The sequence below is a fragment of the Odontesthes bonariensis genome, chromosome 5, assembly GCF_027942865.1.
Source record: "Odontesthes bonariensis isolate fOdoBon6 chromosome 5, fOdoBon6.hap1, whole genome shotgun sequence".
Lineage (NCBI taxonomy): Eukaryota > Metazoa > Chordata > Actinopteri > Atheriniformes > Atherinopsidae > Odontesthes > Odontesthes bonariensis.
In genome coordinates, this window is record NC_134510.1 from 27,540,255 (window position 1) to 27,557,096 (window position 16,842).

General features: G+C 36.9%; 2 protein-coding genes across 2 annotated transcripts in view; one reads left to right on the top strand and one right to left on the bottom strand.

Moving 5' to 3' along the window:
• LOC142380597 (cell adhesion molecule CEACAM5-like) overlaps window positions 1–1,130 on the bottom strand; it is a 28,310-nt gene extending 27,180 nt beyond the window's left edge. The window contains exon 1 of the mRNA XM_075466509.1: window positions 1,052–1,130. Coding sequence (XP_075322624.1) covers window positions 1,052–1,112 — 61 coding nt within the window. The 5' untranslated portion in view covers window positions 1,113–1,130. The remainder of the gene's footprint in view (window positions 1–1,051) is intronic.
• A 2,347-nt stretch (window positions 1,131–3,477) lies between these two features.
• On the top strand, window positions 3,478–12,934 carry LOC142380598 (cell adhesion molecule CEACAM8-like). The gene is given in 7 exon segments (XM_075466510.1): window positions 3,478–3,793; window positions 7,350–7,628; window positions 7,988–8,251; window positions 9,365–9,479; window positions 9,920–9,960; window positions 10,065–10,102; window positions 10,934–12,934. Coding segments are annotated over 7 exon segments (1,278 nt in total). The 3' UTR covers window positions 11,159–12,934.
• Window positions 12,935–16,842: the final 3,908 nt, after the last annotated feature.

Here is a 16,842-nt window from a genome sequence, read left to right on the forward strand (position 1 = left end):
GTTTTTAATTAAATATGTTGTCAACCATTCTAAACCACTGAAGTCCAGTAGTTTTAAAAATGTGTATAAGTTGAGGATGCACTATAATTTTACAGAATTTTGACCGCAAGGCTTAAGCTTAATAACTTTACTTAAGTTTAACAGGAAGTTAAAAAAAAAAAAAAAAAAAAAGTTTAACAGGAAGTTGTAGTTCTGAACACTTTAAAATGATTTAACATTCTTACCTGTAAATGCCATCACAAAAATCAGTAGTGGTAACATAGCCACTGATTAAAACTTCTTTAAGTGTGTAGATGAGAACTGCCTTCATATTCTGGTCTAGTTATGTTTAAATCAGGTTGAGCGGTTATTATAGGTAGAAGATCAGCACCAACACTCCAGATCACTGACAGAAATGGTTTTTCTGTTGAATTGAGATGCTCTCTCGTAGTCAACAGTTTTGGCCTCAGCGAGTTGATCTTGCATCATTGATTCGGAATATATTTTACGCCGTTTATGCCCTTCCTGACGCCATTTATCCAGGCACTAAAAACACACTGGCTTGTGCTGCCCAGTGGCTGGGCATTCACACTCAGGGTCAATTTAGAGTCACCAATTAACCTAACATGCATGCTTTTTGGGGGGTGGGAGGACACCAGAGTACCCAGAGAGAACTCACACATACACAGGGACAACATGCAAACTTGACACACAGAAAGGCCCCAGCTGGGAATTGAACCTGGAACCCTGCTACTGTGAGGCGACGGTGCTAACCACCACATCACCGTGCAGTCCCAACAGTTTAGGTAATAAGAAACTTAAATAAGAAGTATAAAATATAGAACATAGAATACAACGTCAGGAAGGAGAAGAGAACAAAGAAGTAACTGGACTTGGAGAGCTCCACAACGTCGAGTCCGCAAATTACTGAATAAATATTAAATCACAAAAAAACATCCTATTTAATAACTCAATTTTGAGTACAATGTTATTGTGCAGAATTGGTTGAGGTGCACGATAACTCAGCTGTTGATGTTTTCTGAATCTTCTGTATCAAGTCATAAAGACTCACCTGAGAAAGCTCCAAAGAGGATTAAATATATCATCGCTGTTTCCATTTGATCAAATATCATTATTTATAAAGAAAGAAGTGGCGTCTTTCACTCTTCAACCTGCAGCTTCAATTACTTTGGTTTATGATGCTGGTATAAGGAAGTATTTATGTTTTTCTGGAAGCTGAATGGTTACTCTATCTGCTCTTGTTGATCATTAACTAATTTCTTTCTGTTAAAAATTTACTTCTTCAGCCTCTGCAAATAAAAGGAAGCTTTTGGAGAGAAATTTCTCCTTTGAACAAATATTTAGGAGAAACACAACTAAAAGTAATTTTCAGTTGTTTTTCTCTTTAAAGTTGCCACTGCTCATATAAAAAAATCTTGTAGAAAATGATCTAATCAATGTCTGTAGGTCATTTTTCTTGCAAAGTAATTGTATGATGCTTTAAATAAAAGTTACTGTAAAAGTTGAAGCTGAAGAGAGTAAATCTTTAAAATAACTTTAACAGTTGTCCAGTAAAATAATAATAAAATAAAGCTGAACAAATAAAACCACATGGAAAGAGGTTTGAAAGACATTAATGAGGATCCTCTGAATTTCTATAAGAGGGACAAAGCATGCAGTGAATTCATCAAAGAACGTTTTTATTAACAAGTTAATCAATTTTCCAGAAAAACAAATAAAAACCCAACTCAGTGTTGACATTGACTGTTAAATCTATGCTGCCAAATTATTATGAGGTTTGTGTTTCACCAGCTTATTTGTTTCTGTAGAATCGTCAATGATTCATCATACTGAATTAAATGAAAAACTTCAACATTAAAATGTACAATTATCTTTAATTAATCTTTAATTGCACAAACACATTTTCACCACAGGAGGGAAGCATCCGGCATCTTATAACCACACTGTGAGAAGAGGCATAGAGTCAGTGGGCGGCTCTCAGGGAGTTTCCAACACTGCACCTAAGTCCACATGAAACACGAGTGTCCAGGTTTCACATTTGATCATTCAGCTGTTCTCATCTACACACCTCAAGAAGTTTTAATCAGTGGCTATGTTACCACTACTGTTTTTTGTGATGACCTTTACAGGTAAGGATGTAAAATAGTTTTAAGGTGTTCAGAACTACAACTTCTTGTTAAACTTAACCAAAGTTATTAAGCTTAAAGACTCACGTACATCAGTCGAAATTCTGTAAAAGGATAGTGCATATGTAACTGATACACATTTTTAAAACTGCCAAATGCTGGACTTCAGTGGTTTAGAACAGTTAACAACATATTTAATTTAAAAACTGTTAAAAGTTTTCTTCAGGCTTTTTATTTTACAATAAAACATGCAAACTTGGTTTTAGACTTTTAAGGAGCCTTTTCTGAGAATTTTGTTATTGTTCTCTTCAGGTTTTACTGAAGGAGCTGGTGTGTTACCAGATGGTCCTCTGAATGCATCTATAGGAGGGACAGTGATGTTCAAAACAAGTCTCAGTCCAACAGAAACACCATTTAATTCTGTGAGCTGGACTTTTGGTGCTGATCGTATTAATATAATAACCTCACATACTTCAAACATAACTAACCCAGAGTATGAAGGCAGGATCACCCTCTTCACATCAAATGGATCTCTGGAGCTCAGGAATCTGAAACTTAGTGACAGTGGAGAGTACTCAGTGTCTATAATACCAACTGATGGAGCAGCTAAGAGTGGAACAACCAGACTGGCTGTATATGGTGAGCAAGTATTGAAACACAACATCAAATATTTGTTTTAAAACATGTTCTTTTGTGAAATCAAAGATTGTTACACAAAATCATGTACAGTAGCTAAAATAATTACACATTTTTAATACTGTTTTAGGGAATTTATCATTTTCTCATCTATCAGCTCTCAAATGACATCCATATCATGTCTGAAATATCAATAATCAGTTTACTATCAGTGCTGGTTCACCAGGTTTTCACCAATGAATGCTGGATGTTCAGCAGCACCATCAGCAGTACCAACACCTTTGATACATCTGTTATTTGATCATTTATTTGCTGCACTAATTCAGTCAACTACAGCAGTCTTTAAATAAAATGTTTACAGGGTTATTGATCAGATTTTCTTGATTTTTAAGACTGAACCACAAAGATGTTCAGAAAGTGTTTAAACACTGATGAGGGAGGTATGTAACTAAACTCTGCTAGTTTAAGGACATATTTGGCAACCAAAATAGAGAACAAACTGAATATATTACGTTGTTCACAAAGTGCCTCTCAGATTACTGATTACTTCAAACAGAGGGATTTTACATGATGTTCATCAGTCTCGCACTTTAAACTGTTTTCAGGATCAAGCAGGAGCAAATGTCAATCTTATATATCCTAATTATTACAAGATTAAATCGAATTAATCTATTATTTTTGCAGTGCTAGTATTCATATGTCCCTTTGGAAGATAATGGCAACTAAAGAATCATTTTGTTCTGCATCCACAGAGCCAGTCTCAAATGTCATAATAACTCCCAGCAGCACAGAGTTGGTTGAGTTCAATAGTTCTGTCAGTCTGTCCTGCTCCTCCTCTGGATCCCCCAATTCTTTCCTTTGGATGAACAGCAGCTCTGAGGTTACAGCCAGCGACAGAGTTCAGCTCACTGATGGAGGCTCCACTCTGACTATAGTCAATGTGACCCGTTATGATCAGGGACCATACAGATGTCGTGCTTTCAATCCTGTCAGTGATGACATCAGTAGTCCAGCAAACCTTTCCATCAGCTGTGAGTTATCTGAAAATTATCTGCATGTGAACATTAGAGAGTGCTTAGAATATTTCATAGTTTTGTGAAAAGTTTGTTTTGTTTCCACATGATTTGGACTCTTTATTAGAAACCTGGTTTTCAGTATTCATCCCGTACAACATATAACTCACAATAGCTTTCATTTAGTCAGTGTGGCTTCATTATAATCTGCAGAAGTTTATTTTTCTCAGTTATCTTAATTTGTAGCAGTGCGGCTGTACATGTTAATTAGTTACAGTACTTCACAGTCATACTCTGAATCAGACTGTAAACTATAAACCATTCAGTTTTAATATCTTAAGTAACTTACAGCACTTGTTTTTGCTGTTCCCTCCACATTTAGATGGTCCAGAAGATATAAAGTTGATTTTGTCACCACCAAAAGAAAACTATGAGGAAGGGTCAAATATCACACTGACCTGCTCAGCTGAGTCCAGACCTGATGCTCAGTTTACATGGTTCCTGAATGGAAGCAATACTGGTACTGGACCAGAGCTCAGACTGATGAACATTCAGATGAATCAGAGTGGAAGCTACAGCTGTCAGGCCTTTAACCACAAAACTCTGAGATATCAATCATCTCAGCCCTCAGCTGTCTCTGTTCTCAGTAAGTCTAAAATAAATCTTTAACAAAAAGACTCGTAGTTTAAAAGATACATGATTTTGAATTGGGTCTTAGATGAATATCATTCTTAAATATAAAAACATTTCTAGACTCAAGATCGTTTCAGAAAACTTTGGGATCTTACAAAACAAGAAAAGTACAAACTAAACTTGAGGTCACACAAAATGGATTTCTGAAGTAAAAGAAAAAGTGAGGCTGTTAATGACTGATACATTCATTCAGAGCAAAGATCATGTTTATCAACATCTTTATATCTTTTTAAAGTACAAAGTTGAACCATAATCCCGTCTGATCTGAGTTTGCTGTATTACCATCTGCATCTCATATGAAGGCTTTGATTGGTTAAAAAATGGGAAGGGGGGGCAGTGCTGGGAGGGAGTTCAGCATCCTGACAGCCTGGTGGGTCAAGCTTTCTCTCAGTCTGCTGGTTCTCGCCCGGAGGCTCCTCAGTCCCCTCCTGGAGGGCAGGAGGCTGAAGAAGCAGTGGGTGGGATGGGTGAAGTCACCCGCAATGCTGAGTGCTTTGCGGGCCAGGCGTGTGTTGTAGATATCTCCTCTCAGCTGCTCTCACTATGCGCTGCAGGGTCTTCCTGCAGGATGCAGTGCAGCCGCCGTACCACACAGTGATGCAGCTGGTCAGGATGCTTTCAGTTCTCCTTCTCAAGAAGGAGGTCTTCAAGGTAGAAATGAAGACCAACTGCATGCTCTATTCTTGGTTCTTAAAGGCAAATCATTTAAGATTTCAATTAAAGTAATTATTGTTGGACATTCAGGCACAACACTTTATTTATTCTCTTTATCTGAAAATAGAATGTTGGACTTTGGTCCATCGATCCAGCCGTTTACTATACCTGCTTTGTCCAATTCAAGGTCACTGTGGTTCCATACTGAAGTATCTGTCTGACAAAGGGATGTTTCCTCAGATTAGGAGGGTCCGTAACTGCAAATCTACACTTTAATCACAAACATCCATACATTGACATTGTTAAATTGGTACAATGAAAAAAACACAGTCAATATTTCTTCACAGAGATTTTAATGTCTGCTCAGGTTGGCACTTGATTGGTCAATGGGTCTGGAAACGCTTTCAAAATCTAGATTCCAAAGGATAAGTCACAGAAACAAAGAGATGTGTTGTTCTTACTGTGGGGTGGGAGAAGGAGGATGCAGGAGATGTCTGAGACCAACAGGGTACTTTAGGACCTTTCTAGATAACTCTCTTGTGCTCCGTTATTCCGACTGCTTCTATAGAAGCACAAGTACACACTTCAACAGCAGATGTTGGAGTGGTTTATTTTTCTTACGTCCATTTGATGCTTTTTATCTGACTTTTCTGGCTAGTTTTAAGTTGCACAAGCAATTTAAAAGCTACCAATAATCTGCTAGTCTGTCCTTTTCCTCTGTTATGACATATTTGATGGTGTTACAGTGATCTATGTGCACTTAACGATAATCCTTTAATGTATAGATTAAGTGCAACAAGCCAACAGAGAAACACGTCAGTGTGGCACATCCCAACACACCGTTTCTTTAAATGCACCAGTATGATATGCTGAGGAAGACAACAGTCTGTATTCATGGTGCATAGCCAAAGAAATGGTGGTCACATTGAAAACTGAATTACATACATGCATGAGGTGTAAAATTTGCATTATCTCATAAATGGACTAGCTTAAACTTCCCTCTTATAGTGTGTGTGTGTGTGTGTGTGTGTGTGTGTGTGTGTGTGATCCCGTCTTCAATTCCTCACTTTTGTGCACAAGCTATTTGTAACTTCGTTTAAATAACAGGCCTTGTGCATTGAAGCAGAAATGATTAGGAAAGTAATTATATCAATGAAAGCATGAGAAATTGGTTCATCAACATTTCGTGGCAGATTTTCCAAAAAATTGAGGAAGAAAGATTTTAGAGGAATTTCCTACTTGTACACTTTCTTTAAAAAAAAGGCTGTTCAGTTTTTGTTCAAATAAATCATTTGTTGCTGTAGGATTTATTGGTTGAATCCTGATTAGTTGTAAATTAAATAAAGTCTATACTTCAATTAAATGCACAGACGGATAACAATTAAGGAGAAATTAGAAAGATATTGGGCCCCCATGAGATGCAAGAACATCCTCACCACACCTTGGCATCGATTCTACAAGTCTTTGGATCTGTACCTGAGGGAAACAACATCATTATTCCAAAGATTATCCACTGATTTTGTGTTTTGAAGACGGTGGTAGAAAGTGCTGCCAAATAAGTTGTTCCAAAATCTCCCTCAAGTTTTTAAGATGGGTTGAGATTTTGTGATTGCGAAAATCAAAGCGTGTGATAAACATAACTGTTGCATCAAACATGTTGTATCATGCAGGTGTACTGATGGTCATCATGAGAGACAACTCCTACATAAAGACAGAAATATTTCAGCAAACGGTTAAGTTGATCACATCTTTGCATTGATTGCATTGGTTTGAAATCATATCAGCAAAAGGCCCACAAGAGACCACGGATCATTTCATTGTTGGATTTATTTATTCAGGCCTGTATTCAGGTCTTAATCTGGTGGTATTCATCTCACATGCTTTTCTTTATTAATTCAGACTCGATTAAAGATAACCATTCTGACCATTTGATTTCTTTACACATCCATGTGTGAGGAAGAATGTTTTTGCACCACTAAACCCTATATGTACTCAATATTGGATTGAGAGACATGGCAAATGTCAAACTCTTATTATTAATCCCAGAATCAGTCAAATAGGATGTAGTGCTCGTGTCTCTGATTAGTTTGTACTTCTCTTTTTTTTCTTAAATATCTTAATTATTACAAGTTTAGATAGAATTAATCTATTATTTTTGCAGTGCTAGTATTTCTGTCTCTTTTGAAGATAATGGCAACTAAAGAATGGTTTTGTTCTCCACCCACAGAGCCAGTCTCAAATGTCATAATAACTCCCAGCAGCACAGAGTTGGTTGAGTTCAATAGTTCTGTCAGTCTGTCCTGCTCCTCCTCTGGATCCCCCAATTCTTTCCTCTGGATGAACGGCAGCTCTGAGGTTACAGCCAGCGACAGAGTTCAGCTCACTGATGGAGGCTCCACTCTGACTATAGTCAATGTGACCCGTTATGATCAGGGACCATACAGATGTCGTACTTTCAATCCTGTCAGTAATGACATCAGTGGTCCAGCAAACTTCTCCGTCAGCTGTGAGTTTTCTTAAAATTATCTGCATGTGAACATTAGAGAGTGCTTAGGATATTTCATAGTTTTGTGAAAAGTTTGTTTAGTTTCCACATGATTTGGACAATAATTAGAAACCTGGTTTTCAGTATTCATCCCGTACAACATATCACTCACAATAGCTTTAATTTAGTCAGTGTGGCTTCATTACAATCTGCAGAAGTTTATTTTCTCAGTTATCTTTTTATAGCAGTGCGGCTGTACATGCTAATTAGTTACTGTACTTCTTACCATACTCTGAATCAAACTGTTAACTATAAACCATTCAGTTTTAATATCTTAAGTAACTTACAGCACTTGTCTTTGTTGTTCCTTTCACATTTAGATGGCCCAGAAGATATAAAGTTGATTTTGTCTCCATCAAAAGAAAACTATGAGGAAGGGTCAGATATCACACTGACCTGCTCAGCTGAGTCCAGACCTGATGCCCAGTTTACATGGTTTCTGAATGGAAGCAATACTGGTACTGGACCAGAGCTCAGACTGATGAACATTCAGATGAATCAGAGTGGAAGCTACAGCTGTCAGGCCTTTAACCACAAAACTCTGAGATATCAATCATCTCAGCCCTCAGCTGTCTCTGTTTTCAGTAAGTCTAAAATAAATCTTTCACAAAAAGACTCGTAGTTTAAAAGATACATGATTTTGACTTGGGTCTTGGATGAATATCATTCTTAAATATAAAAACATTTCTTGACTCAAGATCGTTTCAGAAAACTTTGGGATCTTACAAAACAAGAAAAGTAAAAACTAAACTTGAGGTCACACAAAATGGATTTCTGAAGTAAAAGAAAAAGTGAGGCTGTTAATGACTGATACATTCATTCAGAGCAAAGATCCTGTTTATCAACATCTTTATATCTTTTTAAAGTACAAAGTTGAACCATAATCCCGTCTGATCTGAGTTCGCTGTATTAACATTTGCATCTCATATGAAGGCTTTGATTGGTTAAAAAATGCCAGCTATTAAGAATATCAGGCTCAGTTTTAAGTGCTCAGATTATCTTTGTGAATTTCAGCATAGTCAGTAAACTTTCCTGGTCCATGTCTACAACCGAGTAATCAAGGGGTAATGATGACAAATACTTTACTTCTCATAATTACTTTGAATTGTACACACACACATATATGTCAAATTACATTAATATTCATATAATTCAGTTTAGTTTCATTAGATAGTTTGTTTTGTTTCCAAAGTTTCAATGAGGTCTTTTGTGCTTTCCTCAACATAGTAAAAATGGTCTAAATTTAATAATATAACTTCAAGAACATCATCAGACATCCATGAATTATTTGTTGTATTGGAATGTACGTATAGCATTGATTTCAGATGTGTTTTAAGCTTTTGGATCTTGGGGTCAATTGGCAGTAATGTGGATAATATAAAGAGCATCGGACCTCCTAAAGTTTGTTTTTGAATATCTTTTCTGTCAACTAAACATGAAAGATTTACATTAATCTGATAAGATAACGGTGATTTGAAACATAAAACTTCTCTTCACCAGAGCATTAATCTGCCACATAGTATATTCATCATTCTGACAAACTACGTGCTCTTCATCTGTATCTCGGTCCTTATACCAGACTGAAATCTGGCTAACGATAAAGTCACACAGAAGAAGCAAAAAATTCAGACGATGTGGAAAGTTTCGGTTTGAAAATGGAGTAAAAAAACATTTTTTCTTTTTTTGTCTCTTTCTAGTTCCAGTGGCCTCATCAAACGGATTGTCTCCTGGTGCCATTGCTGGAATAGTAATTGCATGTTTAGTCATTGTTGCGGTAGCTCTAGGTGGAGGGTTTTGCATCTATAAAAAAAAGTAAGTGGAAAATTGCATTGAAATACAAGCAAACATACATTTTGTGTTAATCTAATGATTAGTAACTGCAATCACAGTAAAATGTAGAGACTTCAGTGATGAAATACAGCAAATATCAACTAAAGATTTCAACAAAGGTCATCATCAATCATGAACTTAGCTTTCACTGTTTGCTGTTATTTATCCTTACAACTTACAAAATGTCTTTGTAAACATGTAAACTTCTAAAGTAATGAACCCTTTTTTTGTTATTTATTCTTAAAATAAAAATAAATGTTTATGGAATTTTTTGATGGTCCTTGTTTTTATTAACCAAAAAGTTATAAAATATTGTGCTGGATAAGCATAAGTAGACTATTATGTTTTTTTTTTATCAATTTGTTGTAATTATTCAAAGAACGCCTGTTTTTGTTGTAATGACTTTTTATATCTCTACACAGTGCAAAAAAGTCCTCTGATAGAAACACTCACATCGTGACAGGTAAGTGTGTCTTTGTTTTGTTTTTGCTGATTCATTCATTTAATGTGGCATTATTTAGCTAGTTGATTTAATTCTTTGCATTACTTATATTTCATATTTTAAAGGTGTTGATGGCCGGAGCAATGCCGGATACGAAAGTGAGGTAAAATTCAAAATTGCCTTTTCTGATTAAGAAATATTAACCAGGGTGCTTAAAAAATGATATTACTCACAAATTGGGGAATGTGTTTGGATGACAAACTCAGTATATAAAAGCTTTGGAATGATTGAATGCAGTACACCCATGCATTTACATACATGTGAGTATGAGTAATGATGAAACAAGTTTAAGTTTTTATTTACAGTAAGTCATGGGCCATCAGTGAAGAATACTACAAGACATACAGCACATACAGTAGCATCCACATGCATACAATATTAGAGTGTTACACAGTCTATTTTTATACATATAGAAAAGAGAACAGTCTAGCTCAGCACATGTTCAGCAGTATGGGAATAAAACACAACACAAACGAGCCTAACCCTAAAGTGACACTAAGAAATTGGTAATAGGTTGATTCTTCGCCAAGGCAAGGCAAGTTTATTTGAAGAGCACAATTCGTACTCAAGACAATTCAAAGTGCTTTACAGCTACAGCTACAGCTACAGCTAAGATCTATTAGATCACTCATAGTACACTGAATAGAAGTGACTGCTTTAGATGTTGTTTGGGTTGATTCACAGAGCACACAAGATTGAACTTTGAACCAGGAAAAAGACATTAGACACAGTGGAGTGGAATTTTATAAGGTCTCATGCTTGTTTCTGGAAACACTAAAAATATATATTATATTATGTGCTATTTTATGGATATTTAGATATTTTATGTGCTGTGATTTAAGTCTTAGTGAAAGTTTAATTCAATATAATCTCAAAGAGAGATGATGAGATGCCCTGAAGAAAAGATAAGATTACCATTCTTTTTCTTTTCTAGGACATGAACTATGCAGATGTGAAGTTTTCCAAGAACAACAACAGAGGGAGAGTCCAGATGCCGTCGGAGGAAACTTCAAACTACGCTCAGATCAGAGTGAACAACAGTAAGCCTGCAACAATGTCCCCTCCCACCTATGATGTCCACATGCAGCAAGCGAGGAGGCCAGTTTCTCAGCCTGATGCTAGTGGCACACAAACTTATGCTCAAGCCCACAGAAATTGAACACATTTGATCTGATGGTTGGAGGCCAGAAACAGCTGTGTTTAAAGAAACTTGCACTTCCCCCTCATTGGTCTGTATGATAGACAAATTTGGACTTGAGTTTACTTAGTCAAAGCACTTTAGTCGTTAATAATCAACCAGCTCTGACAATTATTACCATGACAAAGGCCCCATGGTGCACATTATGTGCCTTTTATAATTTTCTGTGAGCAGTCAATGAAAAGTGAGCTGTAATATTTGCGTTGTGATGGAGTTGTTTACTTGAACATTATAATTGTCATTACACTGATATATTTTACATCATATGTGTGATTCTTGGTTTCAGTTGTAAATCTGTTCGCAACTCAGTAGTGAGACATGAAGTCATGGGGAAAAATATCAGCTGCACCAATTTTATATATGATAAACTGCATTTAACTGAAATAGTCATGTTATGGATATTCCTGGATACTGCTCGACATCAGTGTAGCTTGTTGATTTATAAAGTACTTTCGCAAAGGTGAAGTGACAAGTGAGGTTAACTGGTAATGTTAAGATGTCTTTCTACCTTTCCACTTGGACCACGATTGAAACAACATATTGGCACTAAATCTGAGAGAATTTAAAAGCTGAGGAGTACGTTGGTTGTTCTGTGGTTATCTGCAGGACAATAAATGCCTTGTTTCTGCCTGCAGACAGACAGAAACTGTGACCTGATTCAGAGCACGTTTACAGAAAATGTCGAGGGCTGTGCTGATGGGATTAAAAGGTGCTTCCTGTCCCAGCGTGTCAGAAGTACATGTAAAAAAGGGATGTTGGATTATATTGCCACATACTTGTACATTTAATTTTTATTTATTCAAAATGAGCTTTGTCATGGTAATACATACAGATATGGACATGTGTGTATCGACCCATATCGTGAATTACACTCAAAAGTTTCCACACAAACCTAATTTATATAATTCCCACAGGGCTGTGAACTAGTACAGACACCCTTTGTAACTCATTAACTTTTGCAACAACGTGTACACGCCACCATGTCCCGTGTCACGTTTCAAACAGGTCTGCAGTCACATTTTTCACACAAGGGTTCCTCTTGTCCAAAAAACAAAACAAATGTACAGTTTTTCAGAACAATCTAATTTAAAAGTGTGACTTTTCACCTTTCCCTGAATGTAGCAGACAAACTGCAAAAAGGTTCACAACCAACAACCCAGAACTTTTTACTCAAGTGATGAAATTTATTTTGTAATCTTGACTGAAATGTGATGTTGTGAAGTTTTAAGAGGGAACAGGAACATACAACAGGAAGTTGTATGTTGTATGCAATGTTTGTGCTATTGTTTCCTTGTTTAGAGTCAGATACCAGCAGGCATGAGACTGAAGTCCAGGAGGACACACTGAGGTAGAGGAGTAAAGGTGGATTATAAAATTGTGCTGGATGTTACTCTAATGAATGATTAAGGTGTGACACAACTAGGGATGGGAATAGATAAGATTTTTACGATTCCAATTCCATTTTCGATTCTGCTTAACGATTCGGTTCTTTATCGGTTCCCTTATCGATTTTCATTTGGAGAAAAAGGACAACAAATCGGTCGATTAGCATCAACTTTGTTTAGTTTAGAAGTAACACGAGTCATGACCTACAAACCCAACAACGGTGAGGTCCACATTGGTCTATCCTGGCCTGGGTAATTTAACTCTTCCCTGCTCTGGTGAAAGGAGAAGCTGGAGGTAGACGTGAACTGGGGGTAGTACCACCAGCCTCTGGCTCTGAGCCAGTCAGGCTCTGTCTCTCATGATTTCATCTAAATGTAATGCCTGAGAAGGCATTACATTTAACCTTAACCGTTACTAACAGCAGGTTTTACAATGAGGCAAATGGCGGTAACATGATAGGCAGTGTTTGTTAGTTAGTTAGTTACCTGCAGTGTTAGCCGAGGACATGCTAACGTTGCTAACGTTGCTGCTGCTGGGTTCAGATTCACCAACGTTAGTCTGGAGCAGATCGAAAACACGACATTCATTCATAGTTATTGCATGTTGGTAGTATTTCCTCCCTTTGATGAAATATTCCCTTTGCAAGTTGCCCTGTTGTCGTCTTTTTTAGGGATGTGGAACCAAACTTTCGAGCGTTTGTACCGCTTGGCCGCCATGTTTACTGTTGACTGCTGGCTGCGCTGGACTCTGTTGTGGAAATTTTAGTAAGGCACAGAGTCAGTTATTTTCTGAGGAGATAAGATGCTTTTAATAATATCTTGCAAGAGAGAACAACACAGATCAGAATACAGAGTTGCTCTGAGCCTCTTAGGCGAAAACAAGTCAGTTAATATACAGGTTATTACGTAATCGCTCCTTTGATATGTTCAAGCATTTGTTATCTATCTTTCCTCCCTTTCTTCAGCGAAGGCACCTCGGTATCGTGCCATCTTCCCTGTCAAACTCCTTAAAGTTGTTAAATCATAAGAGCACAAAACCCTCATTGAAAGAGGGAGAAAAGAGAAAAACAAGTGTCTTAAATGAGTTATTACCGGGTGATACAGAGTAACACAATGTACGGTATATAAAATGTATATACAATGTATATGTGAATTAAATTTAAATAATAAAAAAGGGATGTTGGATTATATTGCCACATACTTGTAGCCTGGGAATTCCCATGCTGCTTTGCACGCAATTTCATTCTCACTGCAAAGTCAGCCTGGAAACCACCGCCCGTATTTTTGCCAACCAATCACAGAACGGGGGGGGGCAGTAAGACGATGACGACGTCTATGCGCTACACCGAAGCTTGTAGAGTGTTAATCCAACATGGCAGCGGACACAACGTTACCGTTCGATGCAGCCTTAGAAAGTGTTTACTTTTATTTTACTTTTTTTTCTTCTTCTTCCTAGTCAAATTTCTGTTGTCATCTGGTATAAGTGATACAATTGGCTATGAATCGTGGGCAAAGCAGCATGGGAAGAACCAGACGCCATTTGATAGACATTCGTAGCGCCCAATAAACGGCTCTAGGCATTCGTAAACCACGCCTCAAATACGAGAAAATGCACACCTAGTTCCCAGACCACCATCTCATCGAGATTGTGGACGCGTCATCCAGGCTAACATACTTGTACATTTAATTTTTATTTATTCAAAATGAGCTTTGTCATCGTAATACATACAGACATGGACATGTATGTATCGACCCATATCATGAATTACACTCAAAAGTTTCCACACAAACCTAATTTATATCATTCACACAGGGCTGTGAACTAGTACAGACACCCTTTGTAACTCATTAACTTTTGCAACAACGTGTACACGCCACCATGTCCCGTGTCACGTTTCAAACAGGTCTGCAGTCACATTTTTCACACAAGGGTTCCTCTTGTCCAAAAAACAAAACAAATGTGCAGTTTTTCAGAACAATCTAATTTAAAAGTGTGACTTTTCACCTTTCCCTGAATGTAGCAGACAAACTGCAAAAAGGTTCACAACCAACAACCCAGAACTTTTTACTCAAGTGATGAAATTTATTTTGTAATCTTGACTGAAATGTGATGTTGTGAAGTTTTAAGAGGGAACAGGAACATACAACAGGAAGTTGTATGTTGAATGCAATGTTTGTGCTATTGTTTCCTTGTTTAGAGTCAGATACCAGCAGGCATGAGACTGAAGTCCAGGAGGACACACTGAGGTAGAGGAGTAAAGGTGGATTATAAAATTGTGCTGGATTTTACTCTAATGAATGATTAAGGTGTGACACAACTGCCATTGTTGTTGTTCACTTAATGTTAGGCAACATGTTGAAACATTAAGAGGAGGCGCTTAGTTAAAAGTTGAAGTCACATTAACCACAGCACGTCCGTGTGTTATCCTGTTGCCCAGCAACGCTATAATTTATTGTTAGTAAATGATTTCTGCAAGAATCCTGGTTCAACATAGCAGCATAATTGATCTGTCTGTGAGCTTAGGTTGTATTTTGATCATCGCTGGTACGCTGTATGAAACAAAAAGTTTAATTCAGACCAAATTAGACGGTGAGAAAACATGTCTTTTGCTTTAAGATCAGTCACCCTTTTCATGAGTTCCTCTATTGATTTTTAATGCAGTGAAACTTGTTGAACTATTTCCTGTTCACCAGTAAAGTCTGTCATGCCTTATTCTTATTCTTACTCTATAAAATGACCAGTTTTTAACCTGCTTTGTTTTTCAAGGATGCTTTGAATGTGATTCTCAGGATGCAGATGTTATATTTGTAATAATGTGGCAGCTTTTTTTTTTGATGAATAAACCACTTTTTAAATTTTTGAAGTTTAAAGAATTTTTTTCACCGTTGTTGCCTTTGGGCACATGTTACATGTGCACAACCACACACACCAGCATTATGTTTTTTCTGTGTTTCTTATTCCGCAATGTCTTGTCAGTCTCTTCACTGTCAAAGAATCAGATGGCACAGTAGGTTGTTCATTTACAGGATGTGGAAAATGAAGTAAAAGGCACAGTATAAATTCAGCGAAGGTTTAAGAGGAAGGGTTCAGCTCAGCAATGCAAATATATTGTGTGTTTGGCAGTTTTAATCATCATGCTGTATGCAAAATAACGCCTCCTAACAGAGTTAGGGAAATGTATATTTTCCCCATTGTAAATTTTTACATCTGTATTAGTCCATCCTTTGTGATGGCTGACCTGAAATAAAACGTGATGAGAAAAAACAAAAGACTAAATGAAGGAGGAAGGTAGAATAGTTGGATTTTTTTTTAACCATTTCCAAGAATGATACTGCATTTAAATTGTGGCAATAAAGTCAAAGTTCACTGGGAATAAAATTCTGGCTGTGACTGCACAATGGCATCCCAACAGGACAATTTAGTCATACCAGTGCTATAAAAGTGTTGCGTTGATAACTGAACAATGTCAGTTATCGACAGCAAACTTCCTCTGTTGTGCTTTTACTCGAACTTATAAGAAGTTTCATAACAGACAGAGTAAAGGCTGAGTAAAAGTAAAAGACAATATCTAATTTGAACTTTTAATGTAATAAAGAATCTTACCGTTGCTGTAATAAAGATAAAATCCCACATTATGACATATGTGATTTTACTTGGGATACTCTCTAGGTCACACTCTGTCTTCAGAGTACAAGGACCAAATAGTCTTGCTCTTGGATTTAAACAGTGAATAAACTTAAGCATGACTATAATGAGCAAAGAATGCAAAAAGATTATACATGTTAAGATGAAAGGAGGAAAAGGGTGTCATGTACTATGTCATTATATCAATAAAAGTCTGACAGCTGTTATGCTGTATTGTGCAAATGACTGAGATCATTTCCTGCAAACCCAACTTTTATAGAGGCTTTATTTGGTAAAAGGGACGGCAAGTAATGACAGACTCCAGTGAGAAAGTGGCATCTAGTGGTGAAAAATGCATGTGCAGGTTCAACACAGCTGTTTCTACTTGTCTTATTATTAATGTAGACTTATCTAAACATTTGTGGAAATAATTATGCCAATAAAAACACAACACACAAGACATTTCAAATCTCATTAAGACTCAACAGTTGCACTACGATGATAAAATTCCTCGCTATAGTTGGTAAATTTCCACTTCTTTGGATTTCATCATCAAGGAAATTCTGGTGCTTTGAAATATGGGTGCAGCTGTTTTATAAAAATGACTACTGACTACCTGTAGCACACAGTAGAGA